The following is a 24,225-nucleotide window of genomic DNA, read 5'->3' on the forward strand; positions in this document are numbered from 1 at the left end:
CTGACAGCTCATACAACCATCAGGTCCCTGCCTCTGTGGAAAAGTCTGGGTTGCTATGGTTTTGCAGCAAGGGGTTAATGGTGTTTGAGACAGCAACTGTATTGCTTCCCAATGTAAAAGTGCTCCCTCTGTGCCTCCATATAGAAGACAAGACCCCTCTGAACCCCATATAAGTAGTTTTCTAAATTATGTGCCACTCTGTGTCCCCATATAGTATAGGGGATGTTTTGTGCCTCCATCTAGGTAGGGTGCAGTAGTTAAGGTACAGTGGATAAGGGGTTTGAAAGGACAGGTATAGATGAGTGTGGTGGTAGTAGTACAGGTATAGATGAGGGGGTGCTTTAGTTGAGGAACAGATGAGGAGGTGTAGTAGTACAGGAACAGATGAAGGGTGTAGTAATAGTACAAGAACAGATGAGGGGTTTAGCAGTATCAGTCTAGTAGCTAGTGTGGCCAAGATGCGGTGCTGGCTCTTCCCCCAGCCACCACCAACATGACTCCCACCCACATCAGCGGTCACTGTGACCCTGCACCTAACATGCTTTTCAGCTGCGTGGTCCTACCTGGAAAAACTGGGGCTGGTCATGCTGTGACACGGACTCTTCTGTCTGACTGCAGGTTGCTCTCAGCAAGGCAGAGTGCTCAATGATTGATTGATTTTTTAAGAAAAAATCTAAATGGATTCTCAAATTCTGGTTGAATTCGATCAATCGCCCAGCCCTGTTGTGTGTTATACAATGCCATCAGTGCCAAGGTCCACATCACCACAGATACGTGGACCAGTAAGCACGATCATGAACGATATATCTCCTGCCCACTGGGTTAATGAAGTGTCTGGTGGGCTTGATAGGGAAACGGTCCTGCCACATGTCTTGCCACCACCCAGGATTGCTGGACAGAAACCTTCCACAAATAGAAACTCCACAAATACGGTCATCCCCATCTTATGCCTATTAGGGAAAAAAACACTTTAGGCTATGATGGAAGATGTTATGATGGCACAGGAGGACACTTTTAGAGGAGAAGTGCTTACATCAAGATGACACCGGAGTAGCTGACAGGCGGCAGTGGAGCCACCACCCATCGAGGACAGCCTCACTCATATGACCAATTACATTGCTGCTCTCCCTGAAGGATCCTCACCAGTGCTGACTATTGGATGGCCACCATGCTGGGGCCCCACAATAAGGGCAAAATTGCATCCTTAACACTAGTGGGGTAGGAGAAAAAAATAAGGGAATACAAACAAAAGCTGGTAGATGCGCTACTGTCAGAATTCCAATTTGACAGAGGAGGCTTGGTGAGAGCAACAGGCCGAGGAGTAGAAGGAGGAAGTCACCAACACAGCTTGAGGACCTGCAACACCTTGAAAGGGAACATGGCCGCAGTGTGGAACACCTTTCTTAGCATTGCACAAAATGGATCAACACCATTGTCAGATATGGTACGTGTGAAAGAGAGGTATAATCATACATGGTGTGTTTGTGTCAACACATCTCATGGTGCTAAATGATTGATCCTCCCTAAACAATTTCTGGGTTTAAAATTGGACACTTGGCCAGAGCTCACCCTCTATGCCTTGGAGGTGCTCGCCCACCCTGCATTAAGTGTGCTCTCTTAAAGGGTATTTAGTGTCACAGGGGGTGTCATCACTGATAAACTGGTTTGCCTATCCACAGACACAGAGAAAATGACATTCAAAAAAAAAAAAAAAGTGTGGATCCTAAAAACCTATTAAAAAGTTCAGGTGGGGAGTCGTCAAACTCTTATTTTATTTCAAGTTTGAACAAACTGGTGGAACTCAAATATCCACAGGTCGCCTCATCAATAATAATGATTATTATTTGCAGGTGGGGAGGGTAGAATTTGTAGGGCATTATTGGACAACCCAGGGGGCAGGATAAATGTTTATTGTGTGTATGGTCCAAATACAGGTACGTAACTTTTTTTTTCCTCCCTAGAGCAGATGATGATGCAAACAGGGAATGTTTAAAGGAGTACTCCAGAGAAAAACTATTGTTTTATAAATCAACTTGTGTAAGAAAGTTATACAGATTTGTAATTTGCTTCTATTTAAAAATGTCATGTCTACCAGCTCTACAGTAAGTTGTGTATTCCATCCAGTCTGACATTGGACAATTACTGTCACATACAGAGCACAAAGCAGTAGCAAACTCCTCACAGAAAACCTTTCCTGCTTTGACTAATTCCTGACACAGACTGAGGTGGCAGCATATCACAACGTGAAAAGCCGATCTGCCACTAGACCACCTGGGATGCTTTGATTTAATAGCTGTCAGTTTTGACTATGGCATTTAAATAGTTAATTAGCCATGGCAAGGTATAGAGAGGCCACAAGTCGAGATGCCATGACGTGGACTTCGTACAGGCCCATATACCTTGACCTGAAAATAATTTCCATATAGTTTTGCCAACAGACTTGCTTGAACTGCCCAAGCCTTCTTGTAATTGATGCATAAAAAAAGTCCACACATGGTGCTGGATAAGTTTGGACTGACAGGTCCCTTATGCACATATATTGGGGCCATTTATACTCATCCCGAGACCAAAAAACACCAGGGTTCCGTTCAGATGTGATAAACTTAGAGGAGAGCATTAGGCAAGGCTGCCCCTTACTATTCTCTATGGCCCTGAAACCACTGGCTATCCATCTGATTTCTAGTTGTGTACAAAGAAATCTGAATAGGGAAGAATTGAAACTTGTGATTTAAAGATGACACGCTGATATGCCCCAAGTTTTCTTTATTGTATTTTGTCCCTTTTTGCGGGCTACAAAGTCAACCTAATCTAAGATCCACATATTACACCTGGGCTCATCACAGGAAAAAAAAAACGTGCACTAAATGATGTGGAATGCGTTTCTACTTCCATAACCCATTTAGATATTAAGATAGGCCATACCACCCACTGTTATACAAGCTAAACTAACCCCCACTCCCCCCCAAATTCCCACACACACTTTGTTGTATTTAAAATAAGTTTTTCTACTTTTACTTTTTATTCTACCGGAGGACTTGAATCTGTGATCATATAACATCTGTACTGCTGTGCACACTCACTGACACTTACAGTCTGTGGATACGGACTGTGGCATCTAAAGAGAATCTGCCATGACCGCATGCACACTGGGCAGTACACCACAATCTTTGCTAGGCTCAGCAGTCTGCTTCTCAGCCTTTGAACTTAAAGCCCCTCTGGGTGGCTGGGAAAGCTGGATCCTGGGTCCAGCTTTTCCAGGCACCCAGAGAGAAGCAGCAAGTTCAAAGGCAGCCAGCTGACAAGCTGACCACCAAGCCTAGCAAAGCTCTTTGCTTCAATAGTACTGTAAATTCGATTATCCCTACTCATGACATATCAGTCAAAGATCGTAAATGTTATTAACAAATTAAACAGTTATAAAATGCATTATAGAAGATAATTACCTTTTCTTCTATTTTAATACGCTTCTCTTCCTCTTTTTTTCGTTTTTCTTCTTGTTTGGCTCTTCAGAAGAAAAAAAAAAGGGAACATTATAAAAATGTATCAAAATACAGAAAACCTAATACAGGGGCACATTTTTTAAGCTCTGCATCTAGTCAAACTTGAAAATAATCCTCTCCAGCAGCCACAGTCCGAACAGCTCTGTGAGTCAGGTTGTGAAATCCCCATTTTATCCAGGAAATGAAGCCATGATGCAGTAGTTAAGTGCAGGGAAAAAGCACTTTATAACCATTTCCCGTAATGAGTGTATATTGGTGATTTGTATAACATTTGGTAAGCAATACAATACTTTAAAAACATTTGAGGCCATCCTCGCAGCTTCCATTCCTCTCCTATTAAGTCCCTCAATCTTCTCTCCTCTGCCTTTTTACCAAGACAAGCCCTCTGGAGCAGGACATCTGGCAGGGCTTCAGCCAATCACTGGCGCAGATAGGACATTGCTGTAAACAGTGATTGGCTAAGCCTACAAGTCCTGCTACTAAGCACTCAAGGAAGAAGAAACAGGAGCCCTGGGGACTGGAAGGAGAGTGTCAACAGTAGGCAAGCAAAGTATATATATTTTTTTTCCTACTTTGCTCGTCATCACTGATGTTCGAGAATAATGACTAAATGAAAAACATTTCATATTGCATATCTGCACTTCGTTCCCAAACATAACATGGCATGAAGCACTTTAACCACTTAAAAGTGTCACTGCCATTTACAATTTTTTTTTTGGCAGAAATCAATAGTACAGGCGATTTTAAGAAACTTTGTAAGTGGTTTTATTAGCCGAAAAAATATTTTTTATCATGAAAAAGCAGTTTAAAGCTCTCCCCCCTGTCTTCATGGTTCTCTTATGGAGAGGCGAGGTAGTGGAGGGAGATGAGGCACCAAAACAGAACAACAAAGTTAATTTACAGCTACATCACCAGGCTATCTCCTATTAAGTCAGCACTGACCTCTCTGACCTCTGAATACCCGGCTTTCACACAGCTCCCACTGTGTAATCCTCTCTGCTGGTGAATAATCTCCCTCCCCCCTCTCCATAGGCTACACAGGGAGCGACTGATGTAAAAGTTGAGATTTCCTGATAATGAGCAGTGAATGAGAGAGGTGGGGGGGACATGGGGAAAATCTTTTTTGAATGCAGATAATATCATATTTGCCTAATAAACCCAACTATAAAAAGTTTTTTAAAATCGTACTTTACTATTGATTTCTTCAAAAAAAACACAAAAAAAAAAAAAAAAAAACCCACACACCTTGCCTAGGGGACTTCATAGCGGTGCTGCGCGGTGCCGGGTGCCACTTGTAGCCTGGGACCGCGGCTATTAGCGGGCACGATCCGATCGTCCTTCCCGCTAATTAAATTTTCAGATGCAGCTGCATTTGAATACTTCTTGCAGCCTGTTCCCTGGTGTCTAGTGGGGGGGGGGGGGGGGGAGGAATCACTCACCAGGGGGACTTCTAGTAGAAGTGTTAGTAATAAAAGTATTAGTAAAAAGCCCCCTCCCCTCATAAAAGTTTGAATCACCTCCCTTTTTCCCATGTTATAAATAAATAAAAATAAATAAACAAATCTAACGGCATCGCCACGTGCGTAATCGCCCAAAATATAAATTTATCACATTCCTGATCTCGCACAGTAAATAGTGTAAGCGCAAAAAAATCCCAAAGAGCAAAATTGTGCATTTTTAGTTGCATCAAATAAAAAAAAATGTAATAAAAAGCGATCAAAGAGTCGCATATGCGGGGGGCGTGTCTAGCTGGGATGCAGGCAGGACGTGCTGAGTAGGAGCTCCGCTGGTGGCCCTGCATGGAAGGGATAAATCACAGACATAGGATGAGAACCAAGCGCCCCAATAAAAAGAAGAAGCCAGAGACTACCACCAGGAGTGCCCAGGTCCCGATTTCCAACTTTTTCGCCCCTTTGGCTGACCTCCCGCCTGAGTTGGAAGCGGCGGTGCAGGGACGGGCGCCATCTTGCCTCACCAGGTCCAGGGCTGCTGCGTGCTCCCAGGCTGCCACGTGTCATCCGGCTGCTGTGTGTCCCCGGCTGAGCGGCTCAGCTAACGCCGGTCCGGCGCATCCGCCCCGGACACCGCGGGAAGTGGAACCCTCCTCCTCCTTACCTCTGCCGCTGGTTGCCGCTGCCGCCACCGATCAGGTACGGGCACCATCTTGCCCCGCCGGAGCACACGTGACCACGGGCCCTCAGCCGTGCGGCTCCACTCTGCTCCCAGCGCCGCTGCTGTCCGAAGCACTGCCGGCACAGAGGGGGATCCCTCCACCACAGCACCAGACTCCGGCAAGTACAGCAGCTGCACTACTGCGCCCCATAAGTCCCTGCGAGACCCGGTCTCCCTCCCTGCACAGACTTTCCTCAGTGTTGGCTGAGACTGCCATTGCTGCAGCCCCCTCTCAGCAATCAGCTGCCTCCCCCCTCCTGTGGCCTTCCAACATGCCATCTGAGGCACAAGATCCTGAGGGATCGGCCATACCGACCCCTAATGTCTCTCTCCACCAGGACAGAGCCTCTTCACCCCCCCAAGCCCCTGCTGGACTGAGGGGTCTGGGCATGACTCCCCTGGACCAGACTCCCTCCTTGGCCCAACATTATGTGCCAGGCCCATCCCAAACTGGGCCTCATGATGGCTCCCAGCGTGCACCCCTGCTGCCCCATACCCAAGGGGTTACCACCCTCTCCCCTCTCTGGAACAGCCCGGGCTATTCGAGGCCTAACTCCTCACCTGACCCAGTGTGCAGTGAAGGGACTGTGAATGTTCCACATACTTCGACAACTGCCCCTGATGTTGACCCGCTCATACCCCGAGCAGCAGCAGCAACCATACTACAAAGTCACCCAGAGCTCCAGGCACTACTGGCCTTTCTACCTTCCAAAAGTGACCTAGAACTTCTCGCCACTGATTTGAAATCTGCATGGAGAAGCGACCTGAGAGTGGTGAAGTCTGATATCTCCTCTCTGCAGACACGGGTGGCGGCTTTGGAGGACTCACATTCTTCTACTCAACAAACCATCGCTGCTCTACAAGATAAAATTTCTACGCAAGAATACTGTTCCCGTGCCTTAGTAGGTCAAATGGACGATCTGGAAAATCGAAACCGTCGAAATAACATCCGTATACGAGGTTTCCCTGAAGCGACCCGCACTCCAGACCTGCTGCCCACTCTCTTGGGGATTTTCAACTCTCTGTTGGGGAGGCCGCCCCATGAACATATTAAAATTGACCCGGCGCATCGGGCGCTTAGGCCCCCGAGTTCTGACCCCGCACGCCCCAGAGACGTCATTTGTAGAGTTCACTACTATGCTGTCAAAGAACAAATACTGCAAAAAGAGAGGATGCAGACGGACATAGACTTTGACGGCGCTCAACTGCAACTGTTCCCGGACCTTTCCAGACGCACCCTGAGATTGCGGGCAGCTCTCAAGCCCCTACTCGCTGTGCTGCAGTCCAGACGCATCCCCTACAGATGGGGATTCCCATTTGCTCTGTTCGCCAGACACAATGAGACTGCTGCTTCGCTGAGATCCCCAGAGGATATACCGGTGTTTCTTCAAGCCTTTGACCTGCCGGCCGTGGCCCTTCCGGAGTGGATTGCCCTGCTGAATGGCCCGTCTGACGCCGAACCTTCTGCATCAAGAGCTGACCCCCCTTCTTCCTCTGCAAGGTTCTTTGCCCCAAGGCCCCAAAGAAACAGACAACGACGACATAGTGCCTCGCGCTCCGATGCGGAGCTCTGAAACGGGACGCTATGCTGTCGACCTCTCTTTCTCCTGTGCTGAGGACCGCGGTCATGCCTACTGTAGTAATGTATCTTTTTTGTCTGTTTTTTTGCATTCTCATCTCTCATCCTCCTTTTGTTCTCATATTGTTATGTTCTCCCTTACCACATAAGTTGTAGTTGGGGAAAGCTTCCCCCCTTTCACAAGCTTGCCTAGGGCCCACGATAGCCCTACCTCTATGTATGGTTTACTGCACTGTTATGTTTGTTGTTCTCCTACACCGCCCTGTAGGTGTATGGGCGGATTACTGCCGCCCGTTTAGAGCAGATTGGTTGCTGCCTTCTTTAGATGTTTTGCTGCTTCTCTATCTTGGCAGCTTTTTGAGTTGTTCCTTTTTTCCTGTTTTTTTTTTTCTTTTTACCCCCTCTCTACCTTTCCTTCCCTCCCACTGCCCTTGCTTTTTGCATTGAACACCATCTCTCCAATTTCCAATGGCTACTCTCCGCATTACCTCCCTGAATGTACAGGGGTTTAATGTCCCGGAGAAGAGGTCTAAAATCCTGTATTCAATGCACAAACTGAGGACGCACATTCTATGCTTGCAGGAGACGAGATTCCATGCAGACAGTGTCCCCTCTTTGAAGAACAGGTACTTCCCGACTAGCTTCCATAGTAGCAACCCTCAAGCTAAAACCAAAGGGGTCGCCATTTTCTTGTACAAATCCCTCCAATTCCATCTAGTGGACTCCAAGGTGGACCCTGAGGGCCGTTACCTATTTTTGATATTGTCCCTCGCAGGCCAAACATACACGGTGGCCACTGCATATGCCCCCAACCAAGGTCAGCCGGACTTTTTCTCCTGTACCTTAGATCTTTTGCTTCCTTTTATGCAGGGCCATTTGATCCTTACGGGTGATTTTAATGTCGCCCTATTCCCTGACGTGGACACCTCCTCTGCGCTCTCCTATTCCAAACTTAATCTAATCCGTAAAAGCCTCCATCGTATGCAGCTCTGTGACACCTGGAGAATTCTTCATCCCGACTCCCGGGACTATACCTTTTATTCTAATCCCCATAACTCCTACAGCAGGATCGATTATATATTTACCCATCACTTTCTCCTTCCCAGGGTGGTCTCCTCCTCTATAGGCAATATCCTGTATTCTGATCATGCTCCCGTGCACTGTGAGCTCACCCTCCCAAATTCTCTTAGACCCTCCTTTACTTGGAGGTTAAATGAGTCATTGCTGAAGGACCCTTTGTGTTTGTCGGAGCTGAAATCAGCGGCCCAGGCGTTTGTCGCTGACCATGCCACCGACTCCACATCCCCACAGACTCGCTGGGAGGCATTGAAATGCGTCCTACGAGGGGTGCTGATTAAACACGGATCCCGCTTGAAGAGGGAAGCGGCGGCCAAGTTGACACGCCTGCTCTCCTCTTTACGGGAGCTGGAAACGAGGCATAAATTGGCTTGATCGGAGAATTCCTCGGGTCCACTGCACTTCCGAGATTACCCGTCCCACTCTTTGAGAAGCTGGAGGACCCCTTTACCCCGGAGGAGCTGGCCCAGGCTGTGGGCTCACTGCCGTCCGGGAAGAGTCCTGGCCTGGATGGCTACACTGCCACTTTCTATAAATCGCTCCAGTCCGAGCTGTCTCCTTCTCTTCTTTCTTCTTTTAACTCAATCTCCGCCTCCTCTCACTTTCCCCCAGCGTTTCTCCAAGCCCACATCACAGTGATCCTGAAGGAGGGTAAGGACCCTAACCATTGCGCTAGCTACAGGCCCATCTCCCTCATTAATGTGGACGCTAAGATATATGCCAAACCAGGGGCGTAGCTAGGGGTTCAGCCTAGGGGGGGCGAGTGAGTCTCAGTGGGCCCCCAACCGATTATGTTCCCCATAGGGAACCTTGGCAGATGACAATGTTTTCTGAATAACAAAGGCTATATACTACTACATTAGTGAATAAGGAGTGAGGAAAGTTTTAGAGGCTTCTACATCTCACATATAGAACCATGTAAAAATTAAAAGGGTTATCTAAGGTTAGAAAAGCATAGCTGCTTTCTTCCAGAAACGGCACCACTACCTATCTCCTTCTATCTATCTATCTATCTCCTATCTATCTATCTATCTATCTATCTATCTATCATCTATCTATCTATCTATCTATCATCTATCTATCTATCCATCTCCTATCTATCTATCTATCTATCTCCTATCTATCTATCTATCTATCTCCTATCTATCTATCTATCTCCTATCTATCTATCTATCTCCTATCTATCTATCTATCTCCTATCTATCTATCTACCTCCTATCTACCTATCTATCTATCTCTCTATCTATCTCTCTATCTATCTACTATCTATCTCTCTATCCATCTTCTATCTATCTACTATCTATCTACCATCTATCTATCTCCTATCTATCTACTATCTATCTCTCTCTCTCTCTATCTATCTGTCTGTCTGTCTTGCTACACGCTGCCCCTCCAATGCTACTATACTCTGTGCCTCCAGGTTTAATAGTGCCAGTGACACTATACAGGCTTTATAGTGCCACACTCAGTGCCACTAGGGTATAATATTGCTGCACAATGTGCCCCATGACATGACAGAGCCACAGTCTGTGCTACCAGAATGTAATAGTCCAACTGACACTATAGAGGCTTTATAGGTCACATCATATCCCCCCATCCTATATAGTGCCATGTCCCCCTCAGTACATATACTGGTGCAGTGCTGCAGTTACTGTCCACCCTCTTCAGCCTCTGGTAAGTCCCAGCCTGATGTCTGCTGACCTGCATCTGTGTCCTCTCTACTAAAGTTCTCTCTGCTTCCTGGTGGCTGTAGAAGACATTTCACCCACCAGGACAGTCATAAAAGGCCGTGGGTACAGGAACAGGCTAAGAGCAGGGGAGGAAAGTGGCCCAGCAAAGGCAGGACTAGGAAGATCCAAGGCACGAGTGTCCATCACTGTACGTGAGGCTGCAGCAGCTGAGGTGACCTATACAAAGTCCTTACACTTGCTGTCATTATGTGTGAGCAGGGGAGACCTGTGTGTGTGTGTGTGTGTGTGTGTGTGTGAGCAGAGGAGACCTGTGTGTGTGTGTGAGCAGGGGAGACCTGTGTGTGTGTGTGTGTGTGAGCAGGGGAGACCTGTGTGTGTGTGTGTGTGTGTGTGTGTGTGTGTGAGCAGAGGAGACCTGTGTGTGTGTGAGCAGGGGAGACCTGTGTGTGTGTGTGTGAGCAGGGGAGACCTGTGTGTGTGTGTATGTGAGCAGGGGAGACCTGTGTGTGTGTGTATGTGAGCAGGGGAGACCTGTGTGTGTGTGTGTGTGTGTGTGTGTGTGTGAGCAGGGGAGACCTGTGTGTGTGAGCAGGGGAGACCTGTGTGTGTGTGAGAGCAGGGGAGACGTGTGTGTGTGTGTGTGTGTGTGAGCAGGGGAGACCTGTGTGTGTGTGTGTGAGCAGGGGAGACCTGTGTGTGTGTGTGAGCAGGGGAGACGTGTGTGTGTGTGTGTGTGTGTGTGTGTGTGTGTGTGTGTGTGTGTGTGTGTGTGTGAGCAGGGGAGACGTGTGTGTGTGTGTGTGTGTGTGTGTGAGCAGGGGAGACCTGTGTGTGTGTGTGTGTGTGAGCAGGGGAGACCTGTGTGTGTGTGTGAGCAGGGGAGACCTGTGTGTGTGTGAGCAGGGGAGACCTGTGTGTGTGTGAGCAGGGGAGACCTGTGTGTGTGTGTGAGCAGGGGAGACCTGTGTGTGTGTGAAAAGGGGAGACCTGTGTGTGTGTGTGAGCAGGGGAGACCTGTGTGTGTGTGTGAGCAGGGGAGACCTGTGTGTGTGTGTGAGCAGGGGAGACCTGTGTGTGTGTGTGTGAGCAGGGGAGACCTGTGTGTGTGTGTGTGAGCAGGGGAGACCTGTGTGTGTGTGTGAGCAGGGGAGACCTGTGTGTGTGTGTGTGAGCAGGGGAGACGTGTGTGTGTGTGAGGAGGGGAGACATGTGTGTGTGTGTGAGGAGGGGAGACATGTGTGTGTGTGTGAGGAGGGGAGACCTGTGTGTGTGTGAGGAGGGGAGACCTGTGTGTGTGTGTGAGCAGGGGAGACCTGTGTGTGTGTGAAAAGGGGAGACGTGTGTGTGTGTGTGTGTGTGTGTGCAGGGGAGACCTGTGTGTGGCACTGCAGCTGCTGCCCAATGTTTTTAAAGCAAAGGTGTCAGACAAGCACCTCAGTGCCCCACACAAGGTTCACTGGCTCCAATGTGACAGCTCCCTTGGGGTTTGAACTTTGGTGACCAGAGAATAATACTGTACATAAGGGGTTAATAACTCACTGATGCTGAAGCTCTTCATGTCTGCCTCCTCACACACTGCTGTCTGCCTCCTCACACACTGCTGTCTGCCTCCTCACACACTGCTGTCTGCCTCCTCACACACTGCTGTCTGCCTCCTCACACACTGCTGTCTGCCTCCTCACACACTGCTGTCTGCCTCCTCACACACTGCTGTCTGCCTCCTCACACACCTCGCCTGCAGCTTCCTCCACAGCACCTCTGACTAACCTGATTACCGGAGGTGTCAGTGGGCGGAGCCAGCCAGACCATCGTCCAAAGGAGGCCCCCTGGGCCTGGAGAATGGGACAGCGGCAGCCACAGAGGAGGAGGAGGAAGTTACTGTGGTAATTCATTATCAGATAAGCAGCAAGTTACCGGCCAGCAGAGCACATCACACACACAGCACACACAGAGACACATCAGACATAGACAGCCTCAGGCAGGAGACAGCCGGCCCCGCGCCACACTAACTTACTATACAAAAGATGAGCGGCTCTTCTCCACTAGGCTGTCACTGATGATGCGCTCTGCAGCGTTACAGAGTGTGCGGCCCTGCTGTGAGTGTGACGCTGATTGAGTAAAGTGCCTGGCAGCGGCCCTCATAGGCAGATTAATAAGCAGCTCGGCTGCGGATTGGCCGCTGCTCTATTAGTTTATAGCTATGCAAAGCCTGAGCGGCCCAACAGACTGGAAATCGGGGCCGCCCGGGCTTGAGGCTGCCTGCAAAAGCAATTGCTTCTACAGACAGACTTCAGTGGGCCCCTGCCAGTGTGGGCCCAGGGGCGGCCGCCCCCTTTGCCCCCACCAAATTTCGCTACTGTGCCAAACTCATTGCCTTGAGATTGTCCCCCCTCCTCGGAGACCTAGTCCACCCAGATCAGGTTGGTTTCATTCCCACTAGGGAAGCCCGGGATAATACGCTAAAAACCTTTGCGATCCTACATCACGTTACAACATCCAATCTCCCGTGTATGTTCCTATCATTAGATGCCGAGAAGGCATTCGATCGGGTGGACTGGGGCTTCCTGGAGGCGGTGTTGACGTCTGTAGGGATAGGTGAGATAATGCTGCACCGCATCTTGGCCCTTTACCGGACTCCCCAAGCCCAGGTCCGGGTCAACGGCTGCCTTTCCGCTCCCTTCACAATTGGCAACGGGACCAGACAAGGCTGCCCCCTCTCCCCGCTTCTTTATGTCTTGGTCATGGAACATTTGTTGCAGGCCATTCGTAAGGATGAGAATATTCACGGAGTGCGGGTTGGTGACAGGCAGTTCAAGTGCTCGGCTTTCGCGGACGACTTGCTGCTATATGTCACCCACCTCTCTTCCCTCACTGCTACGTGTATTGGGCAAATTTAGAGCTCTCAGCAACTATAAAATCAATTACACCAAGAGTGTGGCCCAGAATGTCACCCTCCCCCCTGACCTAGTCACTGACTTAAAAACCCAATTCCCCTTCACCTGGACCTCCAAGTCATTTAAATATCTGGGGGTCCATATACCCGCGGACGTCTCACAGACGTACGAACTAAACTATGCCCCGCTTTTTTCCCGGATCAAGGTAGACCTGCTCAAATGGGACCGTAGGGATTTTTCCTGGCTGGGAAGGATAAACATTTTAAAAATGAATGTTCTTCCCAGGCTCCTGTATCTTTTCCAGACCATCCCTATCATCCTGCCTAGGTCCTTCTTTCACTCTCTCACCCGCCTTTTCTCTCGCTATGTATGGATGTGCTCTCACCCACGCATGGCATGGCGGACTCTGATCAGACCCAAGAGCCGAGGGGGCTTGTCGCTCCCGGATCCCTTTTACTATTTCCTCGCAGCGGTTGCTACTAGGCTCTTAGACTGGTCGCACCATGCCGACTCGAAGCTCTGGGTTAGATTGGAGTCCGTTCTCTCTATGCTACCACTCCATTCGGCCTTGTGGGCGGAGCCTGCACGACTGCCGCGCCTGGATCTAGCTATTCCCCCGCTTGTCTCGCAGATCACCTTTGCTATATGCTCTTCTAACCTGCCCAGACTCAAAATACTAGTAAGGAACGGCCCTCTTACTCCCATACACCTGCATCCGGACTTTGCCCCGGGACATTCCTCTGAGCATTTTCTGCCTAATGTACCACATAGACCCCTTAGGTTTTATCACGTTACATCCTCTACCTCACTCCTTCCCCTTGAATCTCTGCTTTCGGGCCAAGCCCACCCCCCGTCTGTGGTGCTGCAATATTTACAACTAAAACACTTTTATACCTCCCTAGCAACACGCTGTGACATTCACAGAGACTTAACTGACTTCGAACACTTATGTGTGGCTACTGAAGCACCTTGTCATACGGTTTCGCTCCTTTATAACTTACTTCTACGTACAAATGGGGAGGACCGATTGAAGTTCCAGAGGGCATGGGAGCGGGATGTGGGTAGAGCCCTAACCCCGGAAGAATGGGACAAATCCTTCCACTTTTGCCACAAAGCCTCAGTTTCCTGTAAAGTCCAGGAAACTAATTACAAGATTATCTCCAGGTGGTACAGAGTGCCAGTGTTGCTGCATAGACTCTTTCCCGAGGTTCCAGATACTTGCTGGAGATGCGGAGCTGCTGGCGGAGGCATGTTACACGTCTGGTGGGATTGTGGACTCCTCAGAGACTTCTGGGATAAGGTGAGAGACCTCATAGGTAAAATCTCGGGCTGCACTCTACCTAACGACCCAATAGTCTTTCTCCTCCTGGTCCTGCCAGGTGAAATACGCCGGCAAAAAAAGAGCATTGTCAGATTTCTAATTGTAGCGGCCCACTCAGTCATCCCCAGGAGGTGGCGGTCTGCCTCTCCCCCGACAGTCTCTGAATGGCTCCTGGAGGTTAGACATATTGCTAGGATGGAGGAGCTCAGGGCGGAAACGCACTCCACTCAGGCCGCAGTTGCACGTATATGGTATCCTTGGGATAGTTTTGTCTCCACACCAGAACTCTGTACTGCATAAACGAACCCTGCGTCCTCTCGCATTTGATCATTCCTCTTCCCCTCTACACCCCCACCCCTTCCCACCCCTGTACCACGCTGGCTGATCCACTCTCTTCTTCTTTCTCTTTCTTTTTTCCTCTCTGTTCATTCTTATCTTTTTTTGTTGCTTTTGGTTCTAAAGCATAGACGCACTTTTGTCAAATTATCATATTTTTTTGTCAGAATCGCTACGCGTTGAAGGGAACTGTTACTGCCAGTTTATATGAAGATGTATGTGTGTCTATCCCTGGAGCTTGTGCTCTTTGCTCTTTACTTAATGTTCTCATCTATTGTTTTGACATCTTTTGTACTTTCCACTGGATTTAATAAACCGTTTGAATATGAAAAAGAAAAAAAAAAAAAAAAAAAAAAATCGCATATGCGCAATTAAGGTACCGCAATAAATGACACCTCACACAGCCCCATAGACCAAAGGATAAAAGCACTATGAGCATGGTAATAGAGCGATTTTAAGGACCATATATTTGTTAATGGTTTGAATTTTTTACAAGCCATCACATAAAATAAAAGTTATACATTAGAAATAAGCGAACCGGGCTCGGGTCGATCCGAACCCGAACGTTCGACATTTGATTAGCTGGGGCTGCTGAACTTGGATAAAGCTCTTAGGTTGTCTGGAAAACATAAATACAGCCAATGACTATATCCATGTTTTCCACATAGCCTTAGGGCTTTATCAAACTTCAGCAGCCACCGCTAATCAAATGCCGAACTTTCGGGTTCGGATGGACTCGAACCCGAACCCGGTTCACTCATCTCTATCATACATGTTAAATATCGTAATCGTAACGACTTGAGCAACATATAAAAACAAGACAGTTGAACCCCCAGGCTGTAAAAACAAAAAACCACAAATAAAAAAAAAAATTGTCTAACTTTCATTTTCACCACACATTTAATTTTTTTCTGGTTTTGCAGTGTACTTTATGAACAAATTCAGCCAGTCCTCTAAGGGTTAAGGACAGAGACCATTTTCATTTTTGCGCTTTCATTTTGCCCTCTGAGTTAAAAAGGCCATAGCACTTCAATGTGTTCACCTACAGACCCACACGAGACACACTATTTTGCAACACAAATTATACTTTGCAATGACCGACTTAATTTTTTTTCTGGTTATGCAGGATATTTAACCCCTAGACGACCCTGGACGTAGGGTTACGTCATGGAAGTCTGTCCCCAGACGACCCATGACGTAACCTTACGTCCTGGGTGTTTCTCCCGCTATGAAGCGTGCTCCGGAGCGGAGCGCGCTTCATAGCAGGTGGGGGCCGGCTGCAGTGAGCAGCCGGGACCTCACCGGTAATGACACGCTGCAGCGATCGCGCTGCCGCGTGCCATTAACCCCTTAGACGCCGACCGCGGCGTTTAAGTGTAAGTGACAGGGGGAGTCCCCTGTCACTTACCGATCGGGACCCCCGCAGTGTGACTGTGGGGGTCCCGATCGTTGAAACGGACTGCCGGAGGTCTCTTACCTGCCTCCGTGCGGTCCGATCGGCGATCTGCTACACTGAGCCTGCACAGGCAGGCTCAATGAGCAGATCGCCGATAACACTGATCAATGCTATGCCTATGGCATAGCATTCATCAGTGTAAAAATCAAAGTACTCTATGTAAAAGTCCCCCAAAATGACTTTAAAAGTGTAAACAAAAAAAAGTTCAAAACACTATTACACTACCCCAAAACCCCTCCCCCAATAAAAGTCTAAATCACCCCCCTTTCCCATTATATAAATAAAACATATAAAATAAATAAATAGATAAACATAATATACCGTAGCGTGCGTAATTGTCCGATCTATTAAAATATAACAAGCGTCATTGTGATCGGTGAACGGCGTACACGAAAAGAGGGGAGAAAGTGCGCAGACTACCGATTTTATGTTACATTATATATATAAAAAAAAAATCAATAAAAAGTGATCAAAAACGTCCGATCTTCACAAATATGGTATTAATAAAAACTAGAGATCATGGCGGAAAAAATGACACCCCAGACAGCCCCGTAGGTGAAAAAATAAAACCGTTATAAGCGTCATAATAGGCCCATTTTATTAATATTTAATGGAAAAATTATTTGTGCAGTGAGCGGTTTCGTGTTTACACTGTTCACCCTATGGTAAAATTGGCATGTTATATATGTTTCACGTCAGTAAGATTACAATGATATGTAAATTGTATAACTATTACAGTGGTACCTTGGTTTAAGAGTAACTTAGATTAAGAGTGTTTTGCAAGAAGAGCTCAGTTTTTCAAAATTGTGACTTGGTTTAAGAGCATTGCTTTTGTTTAAGAGCTCCCTGTACCTGGTAAGAAGATGAATGGGCAAAGGGCATGGTCTACAGAACTGTACTCTAACCCAGGAAGTCTCCCTCACCTTTCAAATAGCAGATACACTTGAGGCTGGGGCTTGCATCAGGGGACAGGACTGTGGAGGTAATCTCTTTATAGCTGTAACCCGTCCCCCCAGAGTGCTGCATGCATGTGCCCACATGTCCTGCTTATTCCTCCATGCTCCCTGCAATCTGTTAGCCCTTGTGTTTTCCATCTTCTCCATTTCTGCTATAATGGGCCTGCACTTACACTCAGCCATTCACACTGCTGTATAGAAAAGTTTGTCACTGTCCTCCTGCACAGTTCTTTGATTCTCAGTTCCTGATTGGTCCATGCTGAACACACCTCTTCCCCCTTGCTGTTGTGTGACCACACAGACCTCTGACCTGCTTCTCGATTCTAGCCTGTTGTACTACGCTTCTGCATTATGGGGATCTGTAGTTCCATCCTGTATTTACAAACTGCTGCACTTACTATACATTATACTCCACATTGTGATTGCTATACTGTACTGTAACTTATAATATCACATATTCAGCTGTTGCTAAATGTTTGTTTCACTAGTTTTACATGTTATTCAGAATAAAAAAAATCATTTTTAGAGTGTGGAACCAATTGTCTACATTTCAATGATTTCTTATGAGTAAATTTGCTTTGGTTTAAGAGTGGATTTGGATTACAAGTTATCCTCGTAATCCAAGGCACCACTATTTTATTTTACGATGTATTTTATTTAGACTTAAACTAAAAAAGTTTTTCAAATTGCTCTATTCTGATCCTTATAACGTTTTTATTTCTTTGTCTATGGGGCTGTGTGAGGTGTCATTTTTTTCGTCATATGTTATTTCTATCGGTACCTTGCTTGCGTATATGCGACTTTTTGATCACTCATCAAGAGGTTAAATCAAGAGATCATAAAGAGGTTGATCACTGCGTCGTCAAGAGGTTAATTGTGAATTTATAACTATTTTCTTTCATACATATGAAAGTCATTTTCGCTGGAGTACCCCTTTAAAGCCCATCGCTAAAGACTGTTCCCTGATGCTAACCTTATTAAGAGGTTATCTGAGACATTTATGCCTACGCCATTTACGCAACTTCCACTAGTGTAAATGGGATTTAAAGTGTCACTGTCATTAAAATTTTTTTTGCAGAAATCAATACTACAGGAGATTAAGAAACTTTGTAATTGGGTTTTTTACCCGAAAAATTTATTTTTATCATGAAAAAGCAGTTTGAAGCTCTCCCCGTCTTCATTGTTCTCCTATGGAGAGGGAAATGAGACACCAAAACAGAACAAAGTTAATTCAAAGCTATATCACTGGGCTCTCTCCTCTGATGTCACCACTGACCTATCAGACCTGTGAATAGCACTTTGAATAGCTCCCCCATTGTGTAATCCTTTGTTCTCTGCTGCCCCTCTCTATAGCACAGACAGGATCAGTCTGATTGAGATTTCCTAATTCTGAGCAGTGGATGACAGAAAGGAGAGGAGGGGAGGGGGGACCTGGGAAGTGTCATTTTAAATGCAGATAATGGCATATTTGCCTTATAAACCCAATTACAAAGTTTCTTAAAATCGCCTGGACGATTGATTTCTGCAAAAAAAAATAAAAAAATAAATTGACAGTGACTTTTTAAGCAAATTATGTACCTCACCCACTAAGGGGACATTCATAGGATCCATAGATCACAGATGCTACGGAGCATGAAGCTGCAGGCCAGCACTGGGAACTCCTGCTGTTAAGGATGTCATTATTCTGTATATTTAGTAAAGCCATTAACCTCTTAAGGACATATGACGTACCGGTACGTCATATGTCCTCATTAGCACTTCAAAGCGGGGCCGTGCGGCGACCCCGCTTTGAAGCTCCGCGGTCCCGGGTGCCGCGTGTAGCCCGGGACTGCCGCTATTAGCGGGCACGGTCTGATCGCCGTGCCCGCTAATTAGCTAATCGGAGGCAGCTGTCAAAGTTGACAGCTGCCTCCGTTTACCGGAGGCAACCTTTCCCTGGGGTCTAGTGGGGGAGATCGCTCCTCCGGGACGTTGGCCCGATGAAGCGATCTCCGTTACTGATGCCGGCCGGGGACTCCATCCAAGATGGCGCCGTCCCCGGCTCGGCACTCGTTTACTTTGGCTGCAGCAGCCGGAAATAAACGAGTGCCTATCTCATGGATCTCTGCAGCATGTCTATGCTGCAGAGATCTCAATGAGAGATCAAAGTATATATACTAGAAGTCCCCTAGGGGGGCTTCTAGTATATATACTAGAAGTCCCCTAGGGGGGCTTCTAGTATAAGTGTGTAAAAAAAAAAAAAAAAAAAAAGTGTTTATAATAAAAAGCCCCCTCCCCAATAAAAGTCTGAATCACCCCCCTTTTGCCAAATTTTTACATTTAAACATGTTAGGTATTGCCGCGTGCGTAATCGCCCAAACAATTAATCACATTCCTGATCTCGCACGGTAAACGGCGTCAGCGCAAAAAAATCCCAAAGTGGAAAATTGCGCATTTTTGGTCGCATCAAATCCAAAAAAAAATTAAATAAAAAGCGACCAAAAAGTCATATATGCGCAATCAAGGTACCGATCAAAAGAACACATCATGGCGCAAAAAATGACACCTGACACAGCCCCATAGACCAAAGGATAAAAGAGCCTGGGAATGGAGCGATTTTAACCCCTTAGGGACCAAGCCTTTTTGGGCCTTAATGACCAGGCTCATTTTTCAAAATCTGACCTGTCACTTTATGCGCTTATAGCTCAGTGATGCTTTAACGTATGCTAGCGATTCTGAGATTGTTTTTTCGTAACATATGGTACTTTATGTTAGTGGCAAAATTTGGTCACTGTCTTGTGTGTTTTTTGTGAAAAACATCAAAATATAATGAAAAATTTGAAAATTTTGCACTTTACGAACTTTGAAATTCTTTGCTTCTAAAAAAAAAAAAGGCACATGACAAAAATTAGTTAATAAGTCACATTATCAATATGTCCTCTTTATTCTGGCTTCATTTCGTAAACATATTTCACTTTTTTAGGGTGTTACGGGGCTTAGAAATGTATCAGCAAATTATCAAATTTTCATGAAATTTCCAAAACTGATTTTTTTAGGGACCAGTTCTTTTTTTAAGTTGATTTAGGAGGCTTGTATACTGGAAACCCCCATAAGTGACCCCATTTTGGAAACTAGACACCTTAAAGAATTAATCTAGGGGTATAATGAGCATTTTAACCCTACAGGGGCTGGAGGAAAGTATTCACAATTAGGCCGGAAAAAAATGGAAAATAGAAATTTTCCAATAATATATTTGTTAAGATTAAAGTATCTCATTTTCATAATAAAAATGAGAGAAAATGCACCCCAAATTTGTAACGCAGGTTCTCCTGAGTAGAACGGTACCCCATATGTGGGCGTAAACCACTGTATGGGCACACAGCAGGCCTCAGAAGGAAGGGAGCACCTATTAGCATTTCCAGTTCAGATTTTGCTGAAGAAATTTCTGAGCGCCAGGTGAGTTTGCAGAGCCCCTGTAGTGTCAGCAGAATAGAACCCCCCCAAAAGTCACCCCATTTTGAAAGTACACCCATCAAAGAATACATCTTGGGGTGTGGTGACCATTTTGACCCCACAGGTATTAGAGGAAAGTATTCAAAGAAGACAGTAAAAATGAAAAAAAATAGAATTTTTCCAATAATATGTTTGTTTAGTTTGAAATTTCTCAATTTCACGAGGAACAGGGGAGAAAACTCACCCCAATATATGTAACGCAGGTACTCCTGAGTAGAACGATACCCCATATGTGGGCATAAACCACTGTGTGGGCACACAGCGGGGCTCAGAAGGGAAGGAGCGCCAATTAGCATTTCCAGTTCAGATTTTGCTGAAGTTTGAGCGCCAGGTGCGTTTGCAGAGCCCCTTGTAGTGTCAGAATAGAACCCCTCCAAAAGTCACCCCATTTTGAAATGTACACCCCTCGAATACATTTTGGGGTGTGTTGACCATTCTGACCCCACAGGTATTAGAGGAAAGTATTCAGAAGAAGACAGTAAAAATGAAAAAATAGATTTTTTCCAATAATATGTTTGTTTAGTTTGAAATTTCTCAATTTCACGAGGAACAGGGGAGAAAACTCACCCCAATTTATGTAACGCAGGTTCTCCTGAGTAAAATGGTACCCCATATGTGGGCATAAACCACTGTGTGGGTACACAACGGGGCTCAGAATGGAAGGAGCGCCAATTAGCATTTCCAGTTCAGATTTTTCTGAAGAAGTTTCTGAGCGCCAGGTGCGTTTGCAGAGCCCCTATAATGTCTACAGAATAGAACCCTCCCCCCCAAATTCACCCCATTTTGAAAAGTACACCCCTCAAGGAATTCATCTTGGGGTGTGTGAGCATTTTGACCCCACAGGTATTGGAGGAAAGTATTCAAAACTAGACCGTAAAAATGAAATTGAATTTTTTCAATAACATGTTTGTTTAGTTTGAAATTTCTCAATTTCACTAGGAACAAGGGAGAAAAAGCACCCCAAAACTTGTAACGGAGGTTCTCCTGAGTACAATGGTACCCCATATGTGGGCATAAACCACTGTATGGGCACACAGCAGCGCTCAGAAGAGAAGGAGTCTGGGGATGGTGACGGGCAGTCTGGGGATGGTGACGGGCAGTCTGGGGATGGTGACGGGCAGTCTGGGGATGGTGACGGGCAGTCTGGGGATGGTGACGGGCAGTCTGGGGATGGTGACGGGCAGTCTGGGGATGGTGACGGGCAGTCTGGGGATGGTGACGGGCAGTCTGGGGATGGTGACGGGCAGTCTGGGGATGGTGACGGGCAGTCTGGGGATGGTGACGGGCAGTCTGGGGATGGTGACGGGCAGTCTGGGGATGGTGACGGGCAGTCTGGGGATGGTGACGGGCAGTCTGGGGATGGTGACGGGCAGTCTGGGGATGGTGACGGGCAGTCTGGGGATGGTGAACGGGCAGTCTGGGGATGGTGACGGGCAGTCTGGGGATGGTGACGGGCAGTCTGGGGATGGTGACGGGCAGTCTGGGGATGGTGACGGGCAGTCTGGGGATGGTGACGGGCAGTCTGGGGATGGTGACGGGCAGTCTGGGGATGGTGACGGGCAGTCTGGGGATGGTGACGGGCAGTCTGGGGATGGTGACGGGCAGTCTGGGGATGGTGACGGGCAGTCTGGGGATGGTGACGGGCAGTCTGGGGATGGTGACGGGCAGTCTGGGGATGGTGACGGGCAGTCTGGGGATGGTGACGGGCAGTCTGGGGATGGTGACGGGCAGTCTGGGGATGGTGACGGGCAGTCTGGGGATGGTGACGGGCAGTCTGGGGATGGTGACGGGCAGTCTGGGGATGGTGACGGGCAGTCTGGGGATGGTGACGGGCAGTCTGGGGATGGTGACGGGCAGTCTGGGGATGGTGACGGGCAGTCTGGGGATGGTGACGGGCAGTCTGGGGATGGTGACGGGCAGTCTGGGGATGGTGACGGGCAGTCTGGGGATGGTGACGGGCAATCTGGGGGGTTACGGGCAATCTGGGGGGTTACGGGCAATCTGGGGGGGTTACGGGCAATCTGGGGTGGTTACGGGCAATCTGGGGGGGTTACGGGCAATCTGGGGTGGTTACGGGCAATCTGGGGGGGTTACGGGCAATCTGGGGGGGTTACGGGCAATCTGGGGGGGTTACGGGCAATCTGGGGGGGTTACGGGCAATCTGGGGGGGTTACGGGTAATCCGGGGTGGTTACGGGTAATCCAGGGCACTTGACTTTGGTGACAGGCGTAAAAAAGTGCCGGCACCATTTGGAACAAGCGATCAGTGGTATATAGTATATACCGCTGATCACTTGTACTAGGACCACACCGGGTGGTCACCGATCATTGCCCCATGCTCTCCGCCACCTCCGGTGGTGGAGAGAATGAAGCTTGGATCATTTTTAGGAATCCATCACTGTGAACAGAGTCTGTTCACAGTGATGACGGCGGCCATCTTGGATCAGATGGCCGCCCAGGGAGGGGAGGGTCAGTGGCCAGGTCACTAGGGTTAATTCTGGGGATGGGGGGGGACATGTTTTCATCTCCTCTCACTGTGGATTCACGGTGAGAAGAGATGAAAGCGTTCAGCTGCGCTGGCAATGCCCGTTACCGGTAGCCGCCTTTATACTGATAATAACGGCGATCACCGGTGAGGGGACTTGCCGGGACTGACCCCACACTCTGCCCCAACCCCTCAGCTACCTCCGATAGCTGAGAGGAGGAGGCTGCGGGCATTACCGGCGCCGCTGCACTATTCTGCACCATCGCCATAAAGAGCTGATGGCAGCAGAATAGAGCCCATTAGTGATCGCCGTAAAAATCCGTATCGGCGGTCACTAATAACATAATACATGTATTTTCTGGGTCGCTACGGTTACGGCGATACCACATTTGTATAGTTTTTTTTAACTATTACCGCTTTGGCGCAATAGAAACTATCATCCTAGGAAAAACCCACAAAAACTGTCGCCGCATTGCAAGATCCATAGCGTTCTCATCTTTTGCGCGACAGAGCTGGTTTTGGGCTTATTTTTTGCGGGAAGATCTGTAGTTTCTATTGATACCAAGTTTTATATGTATATGACTTTTTGATCTCTTTTATGACATATTTTCTAAAGTGGATTGATAAAATACAGCTATTCTAGTACAGTTTTTTTTTTTTTTTTTTTTACAGCGTGTGTAGTGCGATATAATTATTGATATAGTTTTATAGATTGGGTTGCGATATAATTATTGATATAGTTTTATAGATTGGGTTGTTACGGACGTAACGATACCAAATATGTATAGGATTTGTGTTTTTGATCACTTTATGTAATGTTTTATAGTGTATGGGGAATGTAATGCATCTTTATTATTGGGGGGGGGGCGGGGGGGGCTGTGTTGTGTTTGGTGCACACTTTTTTTTTTACTTTTACACTAGTGTACATTACTGTACACTAGTGTAAAATACTTAGATCATTGATACAATACATTGCAGTACCTGATGTACTGCAATGTATTGTATCATGCGTCATGCTGACAGGCAATAGCCGCGGCCACCCCTGTCAGCATCAGGCATCTCCATGGTGACCCCGGGGACCTTCATTAGGACCCCGGAATCACCATGGAGACATCGGGACCCCGGACGGCGCCGCGGGACATCGCGATCATGTAAGTGGACCTGCGGTGCCGTCCGGGATCCACCGGGACCCGTTAAATGCCCCTGTCATGGTTTGACATCGGCATTTAACGGGTTAAACTGCCCGGAGCGGAGAATCCTCCGCTCC

At 47.4% G+C, this 24,225-nt stretch overlaps 1 protein-coding gene across 1 annotated transcript in view; it reads right to left on the reverse strand.

Moving 5' to 3' along the window:
- Nucleotides 1–24,225, reverse strand: part of CHAF1A (chromatin assembly factor 1 subunit A) — a 157,977-nt gene that overhangs the window by 69,379 nt on the left and 64,373 nt on the right. The window contains 1 exon segment of the mRNA XM_069964527.1: nt 3,444–3,504. Within this exon segment, the coding sequence (XP_069820628.1) occupies nt 3,444–3,504 (61 nt within the window).

This window comes from Dendropsophus ebraccatus, chromosome 3 (genome assembly GCF_027789765.1).
Source record: "Dendropsophus ebraccatus isolate aDenEbr1 chromosome 3, aDenEbr1.pat, whole genome shotgun sequence".
Lineage (NCBI taxonomy): Eukaryota > Metazoa > Chordata > Amphibia > Anura > Hylidae > Dendropsophus > Dendropsophus ebraccatus.